The sequence below is a fragment of the Phyllostomus hastatus genome, unplaced genomic scaffold (assembly GCF_019186645.2).
Source record: "Phyllostomus hastatus isolate PE091 unplaced genomic scaffold, TTU_PhHast_1.1 phas_scaffold_1066, whole genome shotgun sequence".
Taxonomy (NCBI): Eukaryota; Metazoa; Chordata; class Mammalia; order Chiroptera; family Phyllostomidae; genus Phyllostomus; species Phyllostomus hastatus.
In genome coordinates, this window is record NW_025334004.1 from 10,107,953 (window position 1) to 10,130,797 (window position 22,845).

At 37.8% G+C, this 22,845-nt stretch overlaps 1 protein-coding gene across 13 annotated transcripts in view; it reads left to right on the plus strand.

Moving 5' to 3' along the window:
• The first annotated feature begins 1,457 nt into the window (after positions 1-1,457).
• Positions 1,458-22,845, plus strand: part of LCOR (ligand dependent nuclear receptor corepressor) — a 134,259-nt gene continuing 112,871 nt past the window's right edge. For 3 of the 13 annotated variants that reach the window (XM_045853858.1, XM_045853859.1, XM_045853872.1), the window contains exon 1: positions 1,460-1,589. In XM_045853858.1, the coding sequence (XP_045709814.1) occupies positions 1,493-1,589 (97 nt within the window). In that variant the 5' untranslated portion in view covers positions 1,460-1,492. Of the gene's footprint in view, positions 1,590-2,598; positions 2,673-15,119; positions 15,192-22,845 lie in introns of all 13 variants that reach the window. The other 10 variants (XM_045853861.1, XM_045853863.1, XM_045853869.1 and 7 more) reach the window with 8 other exon arrangements.

A 22,845-nucleotide genomic window follows, 5' to 3' on the forward strand; every position in this document is an offset into this window, starting at 1 on the left:
TTGGTTACCACCCTGCCACCCATACCGGGGCTGACCTGGGAGTGAACCTGCCACCTAGGTATGTGCTCTGAACGGGAATCAAACCCCCAGCCTTGATGTACGGGATGATGCTCCACCCAACTGAGCCAGACGGGCAAGCGATTAGTCCATCTCTATGAACAGACACACCATTTCACAGGTGCGTGGTGCAGAGAACCCAGACCACTACCTTGGAAAAGACATAAATCAGTACACCAAAGGGATCCCTGATGCCAATTTCTTACTTAATGAATTTGTTTTTACCTACTACAGTAATTGAAATTAAGTCTTCAAATTTAAATTTACATATGTAAAAACAGGAATGCGCTGTCCTTAATCTTAAACCCCAAAAATGGGGAAGAGGCCAGCATCCCAGGGTAGTGGGCCTATTTGGTAAAGAGGGATTTATTTTCCCTTGTTTTTCTTTTGGTTTTGTATGCTACCGGTTTGCCCCACCTTCTTTCTCCTTTCCCCTTTCGTTTTTTCTTCTCTCTTTTCACTTTCAAGTAATAGTCAAGTAATTAAGATCAGCGTGTTTGAATGGAACAGGTAGTCCGTATGCAGGGTGATAGAATTATTCTAGGTTTCCACCTGATCACCCCCTTCGAAAATATTTCTCTTCCAGTCTTTCCTGAAATACGGAATTAAGCTATTTCCAGTACTCGGCTGTAAGTATTGTTAATTAAGCCTTCTTTTGAAATGTCTTTCTCATTTTAGCACAATTTTTTTAAACCCCCTTCCACACAACAGAGAAGAGGTTCTGAATCTGTCAGCTCGAGAATTTCACCTATGATCAGTCTTGCTAGCAGAAACCTGATTTTTTGTTTATGTACATGAAGACTTGGTTACAACTTTAACTGGATTTTCTAATGTTGTCTAAGCTTTCCAATGACTTAATAAAATCTATCCGTTCACCTTTTTGAAATTTAGGGCTCCGTGCCTCCATGGGCATCGGGCTTAATTTTGCTTCTTAAACAGACTCCTAGGAGGAGCAGTTTCCACGGAGTTCAGAGGACCAGTTTCCAAGGAACTTGCAACAGTTGGTGTCTGGCGATAGGCAGGTTGGAAGTGATAAATGGGACTGGTTTAAAAAACAAAAAGCCTCGGTAAGGAAAAGGAAGGGGCAGCCGTGGCCTTGGTGGACTGGGCGGCCGCGGGAGCGCGAAGTCGGATGGGCTGAGCTCCGGACGGGGGAAGGCACCTTCCTGGACGGCTAGAGGAGGCGGCAGGCATGGCCAAGGGATGGGGTGAACGCAGTCTGGCCGGCTGCCCAGCGTTGTGAGCAGGGAGAGTGTGCACCCAGGTTGCCCCCTGGGCCACGACGGGGCCAACGAGAGGTGACACCAACCCTGTCCCGCGTCGCCCCTGGCGGGAGGTGCGACGCCCAGGCCGCGGGTGCGTGCGCGGCCCCGGGGCGACGCGTCTGGGCGTGCGCGGGGCCGCGACGGAGGTAGGGCCGGGAGGGCGGCAGAAGATGGCGAGGGTATGTAGGCGGCAGCAGTGCTCCGCTGAGAGACGCGGCTTTCGGCAGGAACTGGACTCGTGGCGCCACAAGCTCATTCACTGTGTAGGTGAGATCCTCTCCCAGCCACCTCAGGCCTGCAGGCCGCCCCGCCGACAGCCGCCCTGGACGTGGGGAGGGAGCCGGGGCAGAGGCAATTGCTGCTTCGGCCCGCCCGCCCTCTTTGGCTCCGGAGTTCCCCCCTCCCCCACCCCCTGGAGTGCTGGCGCTCGCGACCTCCAGGCGGGCTCTCCGGGGCACGGGCCTGAGAGCGCGCACCGGCCCCTCCCCTCCACGCACCCTTCCCGGGGCGGGCTCTCGGGCGGGAGAGCCTGTCTCCCCAACCTTTTCGCCTCCTCTCCTTCTCCGGCTGCTGGGCGCCGCCACCCGCTTATTGTGGAGACTCGCCTGGCAGTGCTGCCACTTGACCGGTGGGCGCTGCCACGGTCCCGCAGAGCCCTGCGCGGGGCTGGGTGTGTTGGGCAGTCGCTGGGTCCCATCCTCCGCTCTTCTGGGCGCCTTCCCCATTCCGCGCGGCCCCTCCCCCACGCGCGGCAGTGGCGCGCGTCCCAGGTCCCACGTGCACGCGCGGCGGGCTGGCGGGCGCTCGGGCGCGTGCGAGGCGTGAGGTGGAGATGGGGGCGGAGGGAGCCGGAGCTGTCACAGGCCCGGGGTCCGCCTGACCGAGCCAAGTGGGGTGTCATGGCCGCGGGGGGCAGCGGCTGCACTTCCTCAGCGGCCTACGGTGGTGGTGGCGGCGGCGGCGGGGGAGTTAATCCTCGACGCTCGGGTCGGTGTGTGTATTTGTGTTTGGTGTGTGCTCGGCGGGAGGGAGGGGGGTGGGACCGGGTCGACCGAGACTAGACCGAGACTAGTCGCTCTTGTCGCCTCCCGGGGGATTTGCCGGAGCCGCCGCCTCGCCCAGAGCCTCGTTCTCACCTCGCCTCCCAGACCTTGGGCTGCCCAGGGTTGGCTTTTTCCCCACGGGCAGGAGGGAGTGTGGACTGGGGCGCCCCGGGAGGGGCCGGGCGGCCGAGCTGCGCCTCTCATACTGTGTGTTTTGTCTGTTCTCTCCCAAGGTCCCGTTTCCCTCTGTGCGGCGGCCGGCGGGACCATAAGGGCTTAACTCATATATTTAACCCCCCTCCAAAAAGTAAGTGGCCCGTGTGGTGTCTCCGCTCCGCCCGCCGCTCCCTAGCCCCAGTGCATCCTTGTGTCTGACTCTCCTGTCCTTCAGTATTGTTATTTCCCCGTCTTTGCTTCGGTGCTGCTCATGTGTGGGGAAATGCTCTCTCGTCGTCCTTCGTCCCCCACGCCCAGTCCTCGGGGACGCCCAGAATTCCATCCCCGGCCCCACCCGTGGGGAGTACTCTTAGGAACCAGGTCTTCCCCGACAGAATCCAGGAGATTCTATCCGTTCGCTTGGGCCCCTCATCCCCTCCTTCCCGACAGGGTTTCGTTGGAGGAATTATGCAAATCCTGCTTTCTGGTGTCCATTCAGCGGCAATTTCATGCGGTGAGAAGTTCTCTTTGTTGTGCGAGGGGGAGAACAGACACTGATTTAATAGACATATCTGTTGGGGGGAAGGGTGAGGGGGTGTTGGAGAGGCTCAGTTTGGAAGAATTACAGCACTTGGTTCGCTCAGTGTCTTTGTGTTTGAGCTTTCTGGCTTGACAGGAGGGTATGCCCTTTACAATGTCCCACAAGAGATGTTTTCTATAATGGGTTATAAAGCAAAACTGAAACTTTAAACAAGTCAAAAATAGGGTAACCTTTACTTAGAGAATATAAGCACTTCCATCTCTGCAGTTCCATTATGAAAACGCATGTGGATTTTGTTGAAGATTTGGACTGTTTAACATGAAAATTAATATATAAGCAACAATACTCTGAGGTATCTGATATCACTTTGGTTGTCCAAAGGTTAAAAGTACATTTCAAAACATATGCTTGTGTAAATACTAAAGGCATGAATCAGATTTTTGTTATAATTTGTCTGGTGGGTATATTTTAAAATTTTCCTCCTGCCAATCCAAGCCCAGCTCTGCCCCAGGAATCAGCCTTTGGTTTATCAGTTATCATTTACTCTGCTCTGTCTCCACTTGTTTTATTCTTTCAAACCTATCATATACACTTGCTCTGAAATGTTACATCTGCCTAAGCACTTTCAAATTATGTATTATTTGTAGCCATCATATAAGAGAGTTGTAAAAGGCATTTAGAAGGTTTTGAGAAGGAATGAAATTAATGAGTTTTCAGAATTGTAAGCTAATACAAAATTCTTAAATTATTTTGAGGAATTTTTAGTTTTTGTATTTGCTTCACTTTTTAGCGATTGGGTTCTTTTAGTAGGACTTTCTTGTTTTTAAATGATTTTGAAATTAATGACCATAGTCCTATACATTTCTTAAGTTACTGTTGCTTTTACTTTTGATGGTTTTAATGAGTTGTTTATCTTATTTTAATTCTGTTTGCTTTGAATCCTAGCCTTCTGCCTCAGGCCCCTTTTTATCAGTAATTGCTAGTGTTAGTGGTTAGTTTACTGCTGCTTGACAAGGGTTTTTTAAAAATGACTAATAAATCCTGTAAATATCTGAATTCAATATCAAATTTTAGATTATTTTTGAAGGAAGATATTAATCTGGTGATTAGTTTTTTTTAAAGCATACTTTTAACTTCAAATTTCCTTTTTCAAGGTGGTAAAGTTCAGGAGATGATTAAGAGTCCGGAGTGCAGAGCAGTATTTTAATCTGAACAGTGTTATATGGTTGATAGTCTACCAACTAAGATCATTTGGGTCTCATATATTCTCTTTACTATACAGGGTGTGGCAAAAGTAGGTTTACAGTTGTATGTGAAAGCATTTGTTCTTATTTATTATATTATTTTCATATGAAAGCATTTATTCTTATATTATTGTTTATTATTATTTTCCATATGAACAACTGTAAACCTATTTTTTCCCCACCCTGTATGTAATTTAAGAGGAAAGTTACGAGAAAATCAACTGTATTGGTAACTTTCTGTGTTTAAAAGGGCTGGCCACGATCCTTACAGTCCAAAAGACAACTATGCATAGTGTTTGTCACTAACAGATGATGCAATAATTTCTCTTTTTTTTTTAATGGGATTTGTTTTGAACAGTTAATCTTCTGTTTGATTCTGTTGACTGATTATGTTAACATTTTGAGGTCATTTATTTTCTATATTTATCTTACAGCAGTTACAGGATTAAAAATGAATTCTCATTTCCGAAATTTAATTCTCCCTTCCATTTTTGTTTAAGGGGGAGGAGGACAGGTTCAGACTGTGGAGGTAGAGGTGTTGGTGTTTCCATTACTAGGTTTTATTTGAATTATAGTTAGGAGCAGGTTCAGACAGTGATTACAGTCAAGATGAATATTTGGTCTCCAGGTGATTATTGAGGCATCCCCTGGAACAAGGATGATCAGTTCAGATTGACGCTCTCTGTGCTGCCCGGTGTGATATAACCTATTGCTTGGTTGCTCCTCATTCTTGCTATATTCTCAAGAAGCTCTTCTCAATTAGGGAAAGGTGATTTCAGCTTAGCTCTAGCTTAGCTGAAGGATAGCAGGATGAATCTCCTTGACTTAGACAGAGTTGTTATTTCAAATTGGCCTAATTCCCTCCAATGTGCTTGTAGCTGGAGCAGTTCTAAGAAGCATCTGAATAATGTCAGCCCCTCATTCCCCTTTTTAGTCTTATGGGACTACACAGGATGACCTGAATTTTTTTTACAAAGTGAGAATTAAGTGTTCAGTGTCCATGGGGATTTGCCATTTCTGAGTACTTGCCTAATCACTTAGTTGGGCAAGTGATTGTTTAGTAGTGTTATTTTTAGGAAGGAAAGGCAGTTAGGTAAGTACTTCAGTTAAGTATTTTTTAAGCATCTGCTTTTTACCAGGTTCTGTGGGCAAGAAGAGATATTGGGAAAGTTGTCCTAACCTTCAGGAACTTTTTAGTCCCTAGAGAAAATACAATGTATTCAATTGTAGTACAGGGCAAAATGTGACTTACCATGGTGCAGGAAAATGCTGGGGGTTTTTAGAAATGAAGGAAATGTCTTCTGATAATGAAGGATGGCTTCAAGAAGAATGTGGCACATTTTTGCTTCATTTTGATGAATGTGGAAAAGGTATTCCTGTCATGAAAAACAAATAAGCAGAAATGGAAACGGACAAGAATGTCTATTTAAACTACAGTCCATGATTCATGTAGGGGACATAGATAGATATTAGCTGTAGGATTGTAGGATAGGCTGTAGGATTTTCTAGTGCAGGTTAAAAAATGGAGTGTCTTTGGTTAGGCAGCTTGCAGAGCTCAGAGAAGGAATCTTGCTCCTTAGCTCAGAGAAGGAATGTTTCCTTTATTTAAGGATTCTGTTGTGGAACCCAATAGCAGTGACGTGGGTTGTTTTTTAAAAACACTTTTACAGGAACAATATTGTCATCCACAAGAGTGTCTCTTCTAAGTAAGCTCATTTGGAGGTTGTACATTATTTCAGTGTACAAAACCTATTTTTGGGATTTCCTAAAATCAGTTACATATTCTTTGAATATCCTTAGTATTGACAAATTTCCATCCTTAGAAGTTGGATTTGGTATTTAGAAACAGCTGAAAAATATTTTCTGTGGTAAATAAAGGTATATATAAAATAACGAGATTGGTTTTCTTTCCTGGTTTGCCAACTAGCCCTAAAACTGCAGTAAACGGGGCTTGATTTATTTTCATGTGTCTCTGAACTTCTCTGTTGACTCTTATTTATGTCTGCTTATCTGCTTTATGGAGTCTGGATATTGGGTAGATAATGAATGTTATTTTTTTGTAGTTTCAAGTTAAAAACTTATGAACACTGCTTTCCCAATTATCTTGTACTCTTATTTGCAAATATTTTTAAACTACTCCTACACTTGCCCATTGTCTTTAGGATAATTCAGTTGTGAACTGTTAGCTCATTTATTATCTGTTTTATGTGGGAAATATCCAAGTACAGTGATCCATACCCTGAATATTTTTTTTAAATTACAATATAATTTACAAACCATAAATTTCACCCTTTTAAAGTATACAGTGCAATGGTTTTAAATTTATTCACAAGGTTGTGCAAACCTCACTCTCTAATTCCAGAACACTTTCATTACCCCCCAAAACAACCCATACCCATTAATAGTCATTTCCCATTCCTCTTATGACCCGGCCCTTGGCAATCCCTAATCTTTCTGTTCCTATGGATTTGCCTATTTTGGACATTTCATATAAATATCATCATGCAGTATGTGACCTTTTGTGTCTGGTTTCTTAGCTTGTTTTGTGGACATTGGTTTTCACTTCTCTTGGGTATGTGCCTGGGAGTGCAGTTGCTGGGTTATATAATAACTGTGTTTTAACTTTTTGAGGAACTGCCAAACTTTTCCAAAGTGGCTGCAGTAATTTATATTCTGATCAGCAATGTGATTCAGTTTCTTCACATTCTTACTAATGCTTGTTAATTGTCTGTCTGTTTGATTATAGCTATCCAAGTAGATAGGTACAATATCTCATTATGATTTTGATTTGCATGTCATGACAGGTGACATCGATCATCTTGTCATATGCTTGTTGACCATTTGTATATCTTTTATTTTTTTTATTTTTACCATTTTGTATATCTTGAGAGAAATGTCTGTTCAGATCCCTAGCCTGTTTTTTAATTGATTTAGTTGTCTTTTTATTGTTGAGTTTAAGGGTTTTTTCTTTTTTTCTTTTTTAGTTTAGTTTTGATATTAGACCCACATCAGCACATATATGATTTGCATATGTTTTTTTCTCATCATGCCCTCAATTTGAGAATAATTACAGATCAGAAGATAAACTGCAGTATACAGTCAGACTTCACTTAAGTTGATAAGTTTTTCAACTTTAAGTGAAAAGATGTATAATGACACCAGTATTACCATAGGCTAATTGATATAAACAAGAATTAAGTTCCTGTGGCATCTCATCAACATCCTAATGAAATGATGTTGAATGAAACATTTTTCAGGGACCTGCTGTATCTTGTGAGGTGAATAATAGATATAGTAGTGAAGTGATTGGAATGAACTAGAATTACTCAGGAAAGGCTTTCTTAAACATCCTTTTCTGTTAATAAAACCGCTAGTTATTTGATGGAGTTTATAACAACTTTGCCAAATCTTCTAAATTCCTGCTTTTCTGTAGCGAGGGTTCATAGATCAAGTTCATAGTGTGGTAAACCACATTATTCCAATCTGTTCTATGACTGAATTTTGGAAAGGAAATAAAGGTTTGGGTAGAGAAGGATACCTTTATGCTATAAAGATGTTTTGTCTGAATCTATTCTCTTTTTAAGTTTGAATAGGAGAGAACTGTATACAATAGCAGTATTTTTAAAATTTAAGGTTACATTTTTGTTTGCAGTTAATAAAACCCAAGTACCTGACAGATTATATGTATGGCAAATTATTATATGATTTTATTATATGATTTTAGTGCTAAACTAAATATACTGCTTTCAAAAGACTTGAATTTTGTTTTCAATGAGTACATGCATATAATGAAGTTTTAATTTATTTTTCTTGTATTTTTATGCTATTAAAGTTGTCCCCACTTTACCCCCTTTGCCCTCTTCCACCCTGCCCCTCCCTCAGACAATCCCCATACCTTTGTCCATGGGTCATGCATGTATGTATTTTTGGTAGAAGACTTGAATTTTGTCATAAGTCTTAGTTTCTCTGGTTTTTTAGTTGGTTAGATTTGGTCTGTCACATAGTGTCAGGTGTAATGATGTCTTAAGGATGAAATTGAGAATCTTCGAGGTAGGTGGCAAATTAGTCTAAGAGGTCTTTACTTAATGGATTGTCTCTGAGGGGCAAGTTAGGAAAGTTGTACAGTGATGGTTGACACTTAATGATTTTTGTGTTGTTTTAATTCCTTTGGTCTACATGTTTATGTATGTTATTAAAGAGAATTATGTATTCTTTTGGTATATCACTTAATCAGTTTTCTGAATTCATTATTATGAAGTCCAAGAGAGTTACATGTTTGAAGCCAGTTTTTGTTGAGTGCCCTTATTATAATGAAATTTTTATAATCTGTTTTGTATAGTATGTATTTTTGTTTCAAAGGGACTAGCTAAAAGAAAAAAGTGATGTAACCATGATTTAAACTTACATTTCAAATTTTGATGTTGAGAAACTAGAAATTAATATGTTTGAGGTATTTCATATTAAAGAGAAAAAAGAAATTCTCAGTTGTATATCTTACAATTGTATTAAAAACTGTTGTAACTGTACTTCACCACTTAAAGGAGTATTTCTTATAACTTCTAAAACATTAAAAGTTTGTCCATCACAGTTATTTTCCAAGTTTGAAGGGGATCATTTAGAAACAAAATTGTTTCAGGGAATTTTTGGTACATGTAACTGGAGAATAAATAAACTCTAAAACTTGAAATATAGAAAGCAGGAGGTATCAGAAAAATGTATTAATTGTATCACCATTTTAAAGATTATTTATTATTTTTAGAGAGAGGGTAAGGGAGGGAGAAAGAGAGGGAAAGAAACATCAATGTGTGAGAGATAGATCAATCTGTTGCTTCTTGCACACCCCCAACTGGGGACCCAGCCTGGCCTGTAACCCATGCGTGTGCCCTGACTGGGAATTGAACTGGCAACCCTCTGGTTCATAGGCCAACACTCAATCCACTGAGCTGCACCAGCTAGGACGTGTCACCATTTTATAACTGCATAGCACATTTTACAAGTTTTTAGAAAACTTTCACATACATTACTTAGGTTCGTTTGAATTTCTTCTCTAGCAAAGTATTCAACATCACCTTTGGATTTTGTCAGACCATTACATTTTGCCAGGAGAAAGAAATCATCTGACAATCTTAGAAGGCCTCACAATTTAATTTGTGCACTTTCTGGTAAATAATTTACAGAAAAGGTAATACATAGCATTTCTGGCCAGGTAGCTCAGTTGGTTAAAGTGTGGTCCTGATATGCCAGGGTTCCAGGTTCAGTCCCTGGTCAGGACAGATACAAGAATCAACCAAAGAATGCATAAATAAGTGGAACAACAAATCGATATTTCTTTCTCTCCCTCTCTCTTTCCCGTGTCCCTTCCCCCCTCTCTAAAAGTCAATCAGTAAATAAAAATTTTAAAAATCAGCCAGTTGGGAAACATTGAGTAATAATTATCTCTTGTTAAAGCAGAATTTTACTTAGCATAAATGCTTTCCTCTTATCCACAGAAATAATTGTGTGATATTTTAATGTTTGAAACATTTACTTAACTTCTGGGGTAAAAGTAGAACACAACTGAACTCTTCCAGAAGCAAACTTAACTTGCTCCAATTGCTGTATGAAATTTACATAGTATTAATAGTTGAAGATTATTTACATCGAGACTGACTTTTTGGTTTAGAAGATGTGAACATCAATATTTTTTCCCATGGGAATTATTGGAAAAACTTATATGAAGAGCATTTTCATTCTCATTTGTAGTACTCAATAGTCTGTGACTGTTACACAGTCTCACAATTAACTTATTTTTCACGAAGTCTGAATCAGTTTATTTTATCATGGTAATTATTAATAAATGATTATTGTGTACATTTCTCTTATTAGTTGACTTTTTAGAGGTTTTCAGAGGGTGAAGATATGTTCTCCATCTCCTAAGTTCACAAGATAAAGAGGAAGAAAAACATTTAGAAAGGATCTCCAGGGTATACCTTGCTTGGTAAAAGAAAATTCCACATGTGACAATATGAATTTACCACAAAGAAATATATTCCATTTTACAACAGAATTCACATCTGATTTAATATAAATACATGCTGTACTAATACATTTAGAATTATTGGTTTATACAAACTAAAAAATAAGTGTTGCCCTGACTGGTGTGGCTCAGTTGGTTGGGTGTCATCCTGCAATGCAAGAGGTTGCTGGTTCAATTCCTGGCCAGGGCCCATGCCTGGAATGTGGGTTCAGTCCCCAGTCTGGGCATGGGGCGTATGTGAGAGGCAACCAATAGATGTCTCTCTCGGATTGATGTTTCTCTTCCTCTCTTTCTCCCTCCTTTCTTGTCTCTCTAAAAATAAATAAATAAAAAATCTTTAAAAAATAAGTGTAGAATATGTAGAGGAAGGAATTGTTGAATTTGTTAAGACATGCTTATATTCTGTTTGATGCTCTCTTGTTTTTCACTTTTTATTTTTAACTGTCCCCAATTCATGGGTATTTGTCAGCTTTTATCTGAATACTTCCCTTCCTCCCAATCAATGTAGGTATGTTTAGTATGTTATTTGTAGGTATTTTTCTCTATACCTACCCATTGGATAGTCTCATGTTCTCATTTACTTTTCATCTTTCAGATTCATGATCTATCAGAGGTAAAAGTGATGCTAGAACTTGTTTTCTTGTCCAACCATACTAATTAAAAGGAAAGAAGTTTTTAAAAATCTTTCATTTAGGAAAGCTTCAAACATACACAGAAATACAATAGTATAGTGTATGCCCAGCTCTGTCAACTAACGACCATTGTTTCGTTCCCACTGGATTATTTTGAAGCAAATCTCAGACATAATATTTAGTATTGAATTTTTTAACGATCTTTTGTATAGTACTTTCTTTTTAAAGGTTTTATTTATTTTTAGAGAAAGGAAGGGAAGGACAGAGGGAGAGAAACATCAGTGTGTGGGTTGCCTCTTGTGTACCCCATACTGGGGACCTGGCTGCAACCCAGGCAAGTGTCCTGACTGAGAATAGAACTGGAGACCCTTTGGTTTGCAGGCTGGTGCTCAGTCTACTGAACCATGCCAGCCAAAGCTGTCCTCCTCCTACCTTCATCAAGTGGTTCATAAATTTAAAGAAATGAGATATCTAAATATGACATGTTTTTGTTTTGTTTTACTAATGCTTATTAAAAGCTACCACATATTCAGCATTTACTGTGTGCCAGAAAAGAGCCCTCTGATGTTAATATCTGTTTTACAGCGGGAGAAACAGATTTGGAAAGCTTCATTAATGTCACTCAGCTAAACAGTGGTACACCCAGAATTGAAATTCTAAATAAAGCCTGTGCTCTTTAATCTTAAACATTAAAGCAGCACTCTTCTTTTACACTTTACTGTTTGGTTTTACCAAGCTGTCCCCTCCTCCTTTGTTTCCAACTACTGATTGCATACTTGATTTATGTTACATTAAAGAATTCTGGTTTCTCTACCTATAATCTTAACATTAATGGTAGCATAATTACCCTTTAAATTCCCTTGCCCAGAATGCCTTGCCCCCATCTCTTCATTGTTGTCCTGTTTTGTCTTTCCTTTTTCTTTCTGATTTTTTAAGTTTTGTTTGTGGTATTCAGAGCTAAATGGGTTTCTGAGCTGAATGTTTCCACTGGCTTAGTTTTCCTTCATATGTTGCTAGACTGGCCTTTCTTCACCAGTGGCTGAGATTTGAGCATAGGTTTACAGGAGGAAACACAGCTAAGAATATCCAAGTGATTCACCTTAAGCTTGGCAAGCCTTCCATGCAGACCAGCCTAGTTCACAGGGGACTTTGAAGTTGGTAACAAAAGCTTTATAGTAACAGTGTGTGGGTGCCTGGTCTTTTCTTCTATTCATATTCTTCCCAGAGACGTCCAGTAAGGGTGAAGAGGCAACCAGCATAAAGCAGATTAAGATCAGGATTCAGGATTCCTGGATTTTAGCCAAGTGCCTTCTCAATTCTAACCTTCTTGCTGTGACTTAGATTTGATGCAGCTGGCAATAAATATTTTAAAATACGTGATGGAAAAGGAAGTTGCTGAGTAGTGTATAATTGCTGAAACGGGAAGAGCAATTTGGCAAATTTTGAAAATGATACACTGTTTTTGTAATTTCAAACATCACTGATCTTAGACAAAGTGCTTTGTTAGTAGATACAGAAAGGTGTTGTAACACAGGTAATAAGGAGAAATTCCCATCAAAATAAAATGAGGAACTCCTTACTTAAGAATAAAAAGAGAAACTTAAGTGTTTGTGACTGTGTCCCTGTATTGAAATGTGGCTTTTTAATTGAATGATTAATGATATAAATACTTATCATTATGTTAGGTTATGTGAATTTTCATTGAGCTACTAAGGAAGCTGATAAAGTTTAACTTCTGTAAGTGGGCATTGATTAGCTTATCTGATCACAACAAAATGAAGCTTTAATTATGAAAGGACATTAAGAAGTCTATAAATCTTTGGGAATAGTTCTTGAAAACTTTTAATCTGGTAATTTTTTATGAGTGTTTAATATAACTAACACATCTTTAAGAAATGGTTTAGTTAATATATCATCTGTTCAGTAGTCAGTGTACTAGAATTTTACTTATTGTTTACCTATTGGAAACCTCATAATTATCTTTAGCAATAATATTTTTATGATACTATGTTAGATTTTGTATCTAGATCTAGTTTCTGTACTGGAAAGAGAATAAGTCAAGATAGAAATAATGAAATAGTCCTGGCTGGTGTGGCTCAGTGGATTGAGTGCTGACCTGTGAAATAACAGATCACCGGTTCTATTCCCAGTCAGGGCACATGCCTGCGTTGCAGGCCAGATCCACAATTGGGGGTGTGGGAAAGGCAGCCTGATCAGTGTATCTCTTACACATAGATATTTCTTTCTCTTTCTCTTTCCCTTCCCCCTCTCTAAAAATAAATAAAACCATTAAAAAATAATACAGATTAATTTCTAACAGTTATTTGAGAGTATTGGGATTTTGGTGTATTGCCTTTTTTAAAAAAGTGTATTTTTAATATATTTTTTCCATTACCATTTAGTCCCCTTAAACACCCCTCCCCCATGTATTAACTTTTTAAAAGGAAAATGGGTATAATAAAAGTGATAAAGCTATTTTCCGTGTGGGACCTGTACAACCAAGTTTTATTTGTGTATATATATACTATATATATATATTTCCCCTGTGGCATGTTTATTAAAAAGATTTTTTCATGTTAAAATAAATATACATATACAGAGAACCAGAAGGTCACTTATATCTCCTGAAAATGGATTCAAGACTCATAGCTTATGGTTACCAATGTACAACCTTATCAAAAAAATAACATTTCCTTTGGCCCCTTTCTCCTTAGGCAAAGAACTTCCATTTAATTTTATATAACAAGTCCAAAATCACATATTTTATTGGGGAAAAACAAGGGCAAAGATGGAGAAGTTAAAGTAGAATGTTCCACATTAGTGAGAAGATTTTAGGTAGATACTACCAGGAGCTGCAAATTTTTGTGGGACTTAAGTAGACCACATAGGTGACAGTCCAACCTAAGTGAGTTTTTTTGGTCACAGCTGTTAAACTATTAAGAAAATTGAATTATTCCTAGATTTTGATCTTTTAAAAGCAAGAGAATATAAATTAATGGGGAAGAGTGTTATAATATAGTTATATTGATAGTAAATAAATTTACCATTGTAGATAAGGACAAGGGACCAGAGATGTTGATCACTTAGACAGTTTTTTGCCTTTTGTTTCTTTTCCTGAAGACTTACACTTTATTTTGGAAAAAATGGGAAGTTTGTTCTTGTTAAATGATTGATAAATGTTTATATATTATCTCTCAGACAGTAAGTGGTAGAAATTATTTCTTAAAACCATATAAAGATGTTTGGGTAAAAATATTTTTAGTAATTACTGTACCTAAATCACCCAGTCCATATTTTGTCAGATATTCTTTATCAAGTAATCCAGATGAAATCAATTATTTTGGGGAGTGTGAATATATTAATAATACCCAGTTACAAGTAGAAAAGAAAGTAAAAACAAAGACCATATTAAGAAACGGGAAGGATCTATTGTCAAATTATGCTGCTGCTAATGTCTCATTCCTGTGACTTAAGAACAGAAGTACAAACAGTGGTAGTAATGATATTGTTGCTATTATATTTCAGTGTATTGTGAAATAAAACTTGATGCTGAAAGGATGCTTGCTGTCAGATGGCAGAATATACAGGATCTTCAGATGTTTGGTCCACTAATACAGTCTAGGATTTTGCCAAGAATGTTCTTTCAGGAATGAGTAACTTGCTTTTAATGCGTGATACAGCTTTTCATTCATCATTCTTCCCTACTCTGTATATTTCATCTCTTATTTTTTTATGCACATAAAAAATATATGTTTGGAAATACATCAAATTAAGAAATAAGCTGAATTAATTTTAAAAATAAATGTACATACGTATTTTAGTCTGGGGAAACAGATGCCTTTAGAAGCTCATAGAGATAAGAATGACTAAGTCCATAAAACAACTTTGTTTTTGTATCATGAAAGCAGTTTTGTCTCTTCTGGCTTTTGTCTATTTGTGAGTTTTAAGACAACTCGAGATGCAGTCTTTTTTGAAGTTAAGCATTGGTTCTTCTATTTGCATTTGCTTTTTCTTTTTAACACCAAGTTACATGAAGAACGTCTGATGAACTTCTAGAGAAAATACATAATGTACAAAAATAATTTTAGACCTGAATTTGCATGCTTTTCAAATATTAACCTGACTAGTGAACCCTTTAAAGATTGTTTTTGTTTTTGTTTTTTAGTTATACTCACGGCTGTGATTTACTACAGTGAAAGGGTACAAAGCAAAATAAGCAGAGGAAGAAGGCACACTGGTAAAGTCCAAAGGAAACCAACCAAGCACAAGCTTCCAAGAGTACTCTCCCAGTAGAGTCACCAAGTCACACTGAATTTCTTCCCAGAAATGTTGTGACAAGACATGCAAAATATTCTCTACCAGGGAAACTCATTAGAGACCCAGTTTCCAAGATTTATCTTTGGGGAAAGATTGTGTCTTGATAGGATGGAAGAGGTTGCTGAAGGTACTCTGCATTCAGAAGTTTAATTCCTCTTCATCAGTACTCCAACAGTTTAACCACATTCTGAGGCCCATTTTGGAAACATTTGCATATAACAACAATAGAACATGCTTTTGATTTAGGCAGACCTGGGTACAAATTTTATCTTAACATTGTACAAGCTGTGGAGTTTATGTAGAGCTAATTTTAGTTTATTCTTGCATAATAGTGTTAATAGTGAATATTGTGTAGGTGAGTTGTAAGAATTGACTAAGAGGCAAAGATCTTTATCTTTGATTAATAAATAATATAATAGATCACATAAAAAATGTTGAAGCTGATTCATAAAATTTGTTCTTTGTATATACTCCTAAAATACATTTTCTCAGTATTTTTGTAATATAGAACAAGATTGTTTTCTCTGGAATTTAAATTGTACTGTGTTTGGTCTATTTAAAACATATTTACAAGTTCTCTGTATAATGGTTTAGGTGATGACAACTTACATATCATTAACATTGTATTAGGACCTTCTATAGGATAGAGTGGCAAAAAATGCTCGTTTTTTTGTTTGTTTTTGTTTTGTTTTGTTTTTTTAAGAGGGAAGAGAGGGAGAAAGAAAGGGAAAGAAATGTCGATGTGAGAGAGACTATCAATCGGTTGCCTCTCATACGTGCCCCAACTGGGGACTGAACCCTCAACTCAGGCATGTGCCCTGTGGGACGATGCCCAACCAACTGAGCCACGTGGGTCAGGAGTTTGCTTGATTGTTTGTTTGTTTGTTTTGCCAACCAAGAAATACTACATGCTTTTTTCCTTATGTAAAAAGTGTTAGGGTTTTTTCTTAGGTAGAGAAAACACTTCTGTCTTAGGCATAGAGTAGAATGGGAAAACTCGCGGGGCAGGAGTACTAGGTTCTGGTATAACTGTGACTATGGCTCTATGGTTTGAGCAAGTACATTACTTAATTTCTCTGCATTTGGGTTTTCTTATCTGTAAAATAAGGTCTTAGAGAGCCTTCTAATTATAATTTGAGAAATTTTCACTGTTGAAATGTTCTATTTAATTTTTTGAGGAACTGTCACCCTGTCTTCCATAGTGGCTGTACTAATTGACATTCCCACCAACACTGCACTGGGTTCCCTTTTCTCCACATCCTTGCCAACAATGTCTTGTCTTTTTTTTTTTTTAAATCATATTTTGTTTTAAGAATTTTATTTAATTTTAGAGAGAGGGGAAGGAAGGGAGAGAGGGAGAGAAACATCAATGTGTGGTTGCCTCTCACATGGCCCCCACTGGGACCTGGCCTGCAACCCAGGCATGTGCCCTGACTGGGAATCGAACTAGCAACCCTTTGGTTCACAGCCCGTGCTCAATCCACTGAGTACACCAGCCAGGGCTATGTCTTGTCTTTTTGATAATAACCATCATAACAGGTATGAGGTGATACCTCATTGTTTTGATTTGCGTTTCCCTGATGACTAATGATGTAGAGCATGTTTTCATGTACCTGTTGGCAATATGTATGTCTTTTTTTTGGGGGGGGGGAGTCGATTCAGATATTCTGCCCATTTTTAAAATCAGATTGTTTGCTTTTTGCTATTGAGTTGTGACTTCTTTATATATTATATTTTGGGTGTTAACGTCTTATCAGATACATGATTTGGAAGTATTTTCTCCTGTTAGTACATTGCCTTTTCATTTTGTTGATTGCTTCCTTTGCTGTGCAGAAGCTTTTTATGTAGTTCCATTTATTTTTTGCTTTTGTTGCCTTTGCTTTTGGTGTTAAATTAAAAAAATCACGGCTAAGACCCTTATCAGAGGACTTACCATCTGTTTTCTTCTAGGAGTTTTATAATTTCAGGTGTTATGTTTTAAGTTTTAATTTATTTTGAGATAATTTTTGTGTATGGTTTAAGACAGTGGTTCATTTTCATTCTTTTGCATGTGGCTGTCCAATTTTCCTAACATCATTTATTGAAGACATTGTCCTTTCCAGATTGTATATTCTTGGCTTCCTTATCACAAATTAATTAGCCATATATGTGTAAGTTTATTTATTTTTTATTTATTGTTTTAGAAAGAAAGGGAAAGAGAGAGAGAAAGACAAAGATTGATATGTTTTTCTACTTATTTGTGCATTCATTGGTTGATTCTTGTATGTGCTCTGGCTGGGAATTGAACCTGCAACCTTGGTATATTGGGAGGATGCTCTAATCATCTGAGCTACCTAGCCAGTGCCCCCTTAAGTTTATTTCTGTTCTTTCTGTTCCATTGACCTACGTATCTGTTTTCATGCCAATACCATGCTGTTTTAATTACGAAAGCTTTGTAGTCTGGTTTGAAATCAGGAAATATAATGACTCCAGTTTTGTTGTTCTTTCACAAGATTGCTTTAGTTATTCAGGGTCTTTTATCATTCTATAAAATATTGGGGATTGTTTGTGAAAAATGCTTATTGGAATTTTGATAGAGATTGCATTTAATTCTTATATTGCTTTGGGTAGTTATAGACATTTTAACAATATCAGTTCTCCCAATCTATGAGCACAGAATATCTTTCTGTTTATTTGTGTCTTTAATTCTTTTTTCATTGATGTCTCACAGTCTTTCAATATACAGGTCTTTCACCTCTTTGGTTAATTTCAGGGTATTCTTTTTTTTCTTTAATCCTCACTTGAGGACATTTTTTTTCTTATAGAGAGAGAGGAAGGGAAGCAGAGAGAGGGAGGGAGGGAGGGAGGGGGGAAGGGAGGCAGAGGGACAAAGAGAGAGAGAGAGAAACAGACAGACAGAGACAGAGACAGAGAGCGAAACATTGACTGGTTGCCTTCTCATGTGAGCCCCAACCTGGGATTGAACCTGTGATCCTTCAATATATAGGATAACGCTAAAACCAACTGAACCCTATTGCCCAGGGCTTTTATTCTTTTTGATGTAGTTGTAAATGGGATTGTTTCTGAAGACTCAGAAATAGTTTGTTATTAGCATTTGGGAATGCAGCAGATTTTTATATATTGGTTTTGTATCCTGCAACTTTACTGAGTAAGTTTATTCTAACAATTTTTTGGTGGACTCTTTAGGGTTTCCCATGTAGTATGTTATCTGCAAACAGTGACAGTTCTACTTCTTTCCAATTTAGTCTGGGTAGGACTAACAATACAGTTGTGTGCTGCAAAATGATGATTCAGTCAATGAAGAACCAGCACATATGATGGTGGTCTTATGATATTAAAATAGAGCTGAAAAATTTCTGTTGCCTGGTGATGTTCTAGCTGTCATAATGTTGTAGTGAAATGCATTACTTACGTGCTTGTGGTAATGCTGGTGTAAACAAACTTACTTCACTGCCAGCTGTATAAAAGTACATCACATACAATTATGTATAGTACATAATACCTAACAAACAACTGTTACAGTTTATGTATTTACTATGCTGTACTTTCTATTGTTATTTTAGAGTGTACTCTTTCTGCTTATAAAAAGTTTGCTGTAAAACAGTATGCTGTGTTAAACTGGCAGCGTCCTCATACATTTTCATGCATCTTGTGTTTACCTCATTCTTGACTGCATCATTTTCTCTTGTGTTTGATTAATTGCCTGTTCTTCCGTATAGTAACATGTTATACAGGCTTTTGTCCAAGAAACAATAGCTATACCATATTGCCTGGATGGTAATAGGCTGTCCCATCTAGATTTGTGTAAGTGTACTCTGTGATATTTGCACAGTGATGAAATCACCTACTCGTTTTTCAGAACACATCCCTGTCATTAAGTGGTACATGACTCTGTACCATGTTAAATAAAAGTGGTGAGTCTTGTTCCTGGTCTTAAAGGAAAAGCTTTTCACTCTTCACCATTATATTAGCTGTGTGTTTGTCATATATGGCCTTTTTCATGATGAAATATATTCCTTTTTACCCACCTGAAAGAGTTTTTATCATAAATGGATGTTGAATATTGTCAAATGTTTTTTCTGCATGTGTTGAGATTGTTATCCTTTGTGTTGTTAATGTGGTATATATCATATTGACTGATTTGCTCATTTTGAACCATCTTTGCATCCCAGCAGTAAACCCCTCTTGTGATCATGATGTGTGATCCTTTTGTGTTTGTGTGTTTTAATCCTCACCAGAGAGGAAGGGTGAAAGAGACAGAGAGTGGGTTGGCCCTTGAACAACACAGGTTTGAACTGTGTAGGTCCACTTATACACAAAATTTTTAACATGTTTACCTTAGGATTTTATTTTTTTAAGGTTTTATTTATTTTTAGAGAGATGGGAAGGGAGGGAGAAAGAGAGGGAGAGAAACATCAGTGTGTGGTTGCTTTTCGTACAGCCCCGACTGGCGACCTGTCCCAGGCTTGTGCCCTGACTGGGAATCGAACCAGCAACCATTTGGTTTGCAGCCCATGCTCAATCCACTGAGCTACACCTGCCAGGGTTCCTTACGATTTTCTTAATTACATTTTCTTTTCTGTAGCTTAACTTAATTGTAAGAATACAATACATAACACATAGTACAAAGTAAGTGTTAATTGACTGTTACTAGCAAGGCTGTGGCCAACAGTAGCCTATCAATAGTTAAGTTTTGGGGGAATGAAAAGTTGTATGTCGATTTTCAACTTCATGGGTGGTCAGCTCCACAAACTCTGTGTTGTTATGGGTCATCTGTATTTTGTTGAGGGTTTTTGAATTTGTTCACAAGGGATATTGGCCTGTAATTTTCTTTTCTTGTGGCATCCTCATCTGGTTTCCACACCAGGGTAATGCTAGCCTTGTGAAATGAATTTGGAAGAATTCCTTTCTCTTGTATTTTTTGGAAGAGTTGGAGAACAATTAGTATTCTTTGAATGTTTGGTAGAATTTAACCAAAGGGAAGCCATTTGGTGGTGATCCTCAGCTCTTGGTTATTGGGAGATTTTTGATTATGGAGTCATTCTCCTTCCTAGTGATTGGTCTGTTCAGATTTTTTATCTTAATCATGATCCAGTCCTGGTAGGTTGTATGTTTCTAGGAATTTATCAATTTCCTTGAGGTTGTCCACTTTGTTGGCAGTCAGTGTTTGTGATTATATGTGTTTGAGTCCTCTCTTTTTTCCTAAGTGGACCTAGATAAAGGATTTCAGTTTTCTTTCTCTTTTCAAAGAACCAGCTCTTCATTTCGTTGATCTTTTTTATTGACATTTTAGTCTGTATTTCATTAATTTTTGCTCTATGTTGTATCCCCCCTTCTAATTCAGGACTTTGTTCTTTTTCTAGTTCCTTGAGGTGTATAGTTAGGTTGACAGTTTTCTTGTTATTGAGGTATAGGCATTTATCACTGAATTTTCTTTTTAGAACTGCTTTTGCTGTATCCCATAAGTTTTGGTATGTTCCATTTTCATTTGTCTCAGGGTATTTTTTAATTTCTCTTTTTATTCTTTAATTCATTAGTTCAGTAGCATGTTGTTTAATCTCCACATATTTGCATGTTTTCCAGTTTTTTATTTTTAAAATTAATTTTGATTATGCTATTACAGTTGTCCCAATTTCCCCTTTTTGTCCCCTCTAGTTTTCTTCTGTTTTCTTTTTTTGTGGGGGCAGGGGGGCAGATTTTATTTATTTTTTAGGGAGGGAGAGGAGGGAGAGAAACATCAATGTGTAGTTGCCTCTTGCCTACCTCCTGCTGGCCTGCAACCCAGGCATGTGCCCTAGACTGGGAATCGAACTGGCAACCCTTTGTTTCGTAGACCAGGCCTCAGCCATTAAGCCACACCAGCTAGGGCCCCTCTAGTTTTCTAGTAATTAATCTCTAGTTTCAAATCATTGTGGTCAGAAAAGATGCTTGATACTATTTCATCCCTCTTAAATTTATTAAGAGTTGTTTCATGGCCTAAGATATGACCTACCTTGGAAAATGTTTTATGTGAACTTAAGAAGAATGTATATTCTCTTGTTTTTGTATGGAATGTTCTGTAAATATCTGTTAAATCAATTTGATCTAATGGGTCATTTAAGGCCAGTGTTTCCTTATTGATTTTCTGTCTGGATGATCTACCCATTGATGTAAGTGGGATATTAGTGGGATAATAGTCTCATACTATTGTTATGTTGCTGTCTGTTTTTCCCTTCAGGTCTGTTAATATTTGCTTTATATATTTAGGTGTTTCTATGTTGGGTGCATAAATACTTACAAATGTTATACTTTCTAGTTGGATTAATCTATTTATCATTATGTAATATCCTTTGTCTTTTATTATAGTCTTTGTTTTGAAGTTTATTTTATTTGATAATAGTTACTCCAGCTTTCTTTTGGTTTTCATTTGCATGGAATATTATTTCCCATTGTTTTATTTTCAGTCTGTGTGTGTATCCTTACATCTAAAGTGAGTTTCTTGTAGGGAGCATGTAGATGGGTCTTTTTATTTTTGGCCATTCAACTGCTATATGTGTTTTGATTGGAGAATTTAGTCCATTTACATTTAAAGTAATTATTGATAGGTTTGTGCTTATTGCTGTTTTCTTAATTGTTTTCTTGCTGTTTTTGTAGTTAGGTGTTCCTTCTCTTTCTTTGTGGTTTCATGACTTTCTTTAGTGTTGACATTCCTTTCTCTTTCTCTTTTCTGTATTTGCTATAGATTTTTGCTTTGTCGTTACCATGAGGCTTACATACAATTTATAACTATAGTAATCCCTTTTGAGTTGATAACAATTTAAGTTTGACCCCTTTGTAAAGGCCAACATTATTTCTCCTCCTTTTTTATGGTTTTGATGTTAAATTTTTATTTTTATTTTATGTATCCTTTAATTAACGTAATCATAGTTATTTTTACTACTCTTGTCATTTAATTTACATACTAACTTTATCAGTGATTAATCCATGTTTACTATATATTTAACTTTACAGTGAGATTTATTCTTTCATATATGTTCTTGTTACTATTTAGCAGCCTTTCTTTTCAGCTTAAAGAAGTCCCTTTAATATTTTTTGGCATGGCTGGTTTAGTGGCGATGAACTCCTCTTTAGCTTTTGCTTGTCTAGAAAACTCTTTATCTTTCTACTTCTGAATAATAACTTTGCTAGATGGCGTATTCTTTGTTGCAAGTTACTTGTTTTTACCTAGCACTTTGAATATGTTTTGCCATTTCTGGCCTGCAAAGTTTCTTCTGATAAATCTGCTGATAACCTTATGGGGGTTCACTTGTAGGTAACAAGTTGTTTTTCTCTTGCTGTTTTCAATAGTCTCTCTTTGTTTTAACTTTTTTTAAAGATTTTATTTATTTTTAGAGAGAGAAGAGGGTAGAGGGAGAGAGGGAGAGGGAGAAAAATGTTGATGTGAGAGAGAAACATTGATCAGTTGCCTCTTGCATGCACCCTGACTGGGGATGGAACCCACAATCCAGGCCTGTGCCCTGACCAGGAGTTGAATCTTTCGCTTTGTGGGATGATGCCCAACCAACTGACCACACTGGTTAGGACTTCTTGTTTTA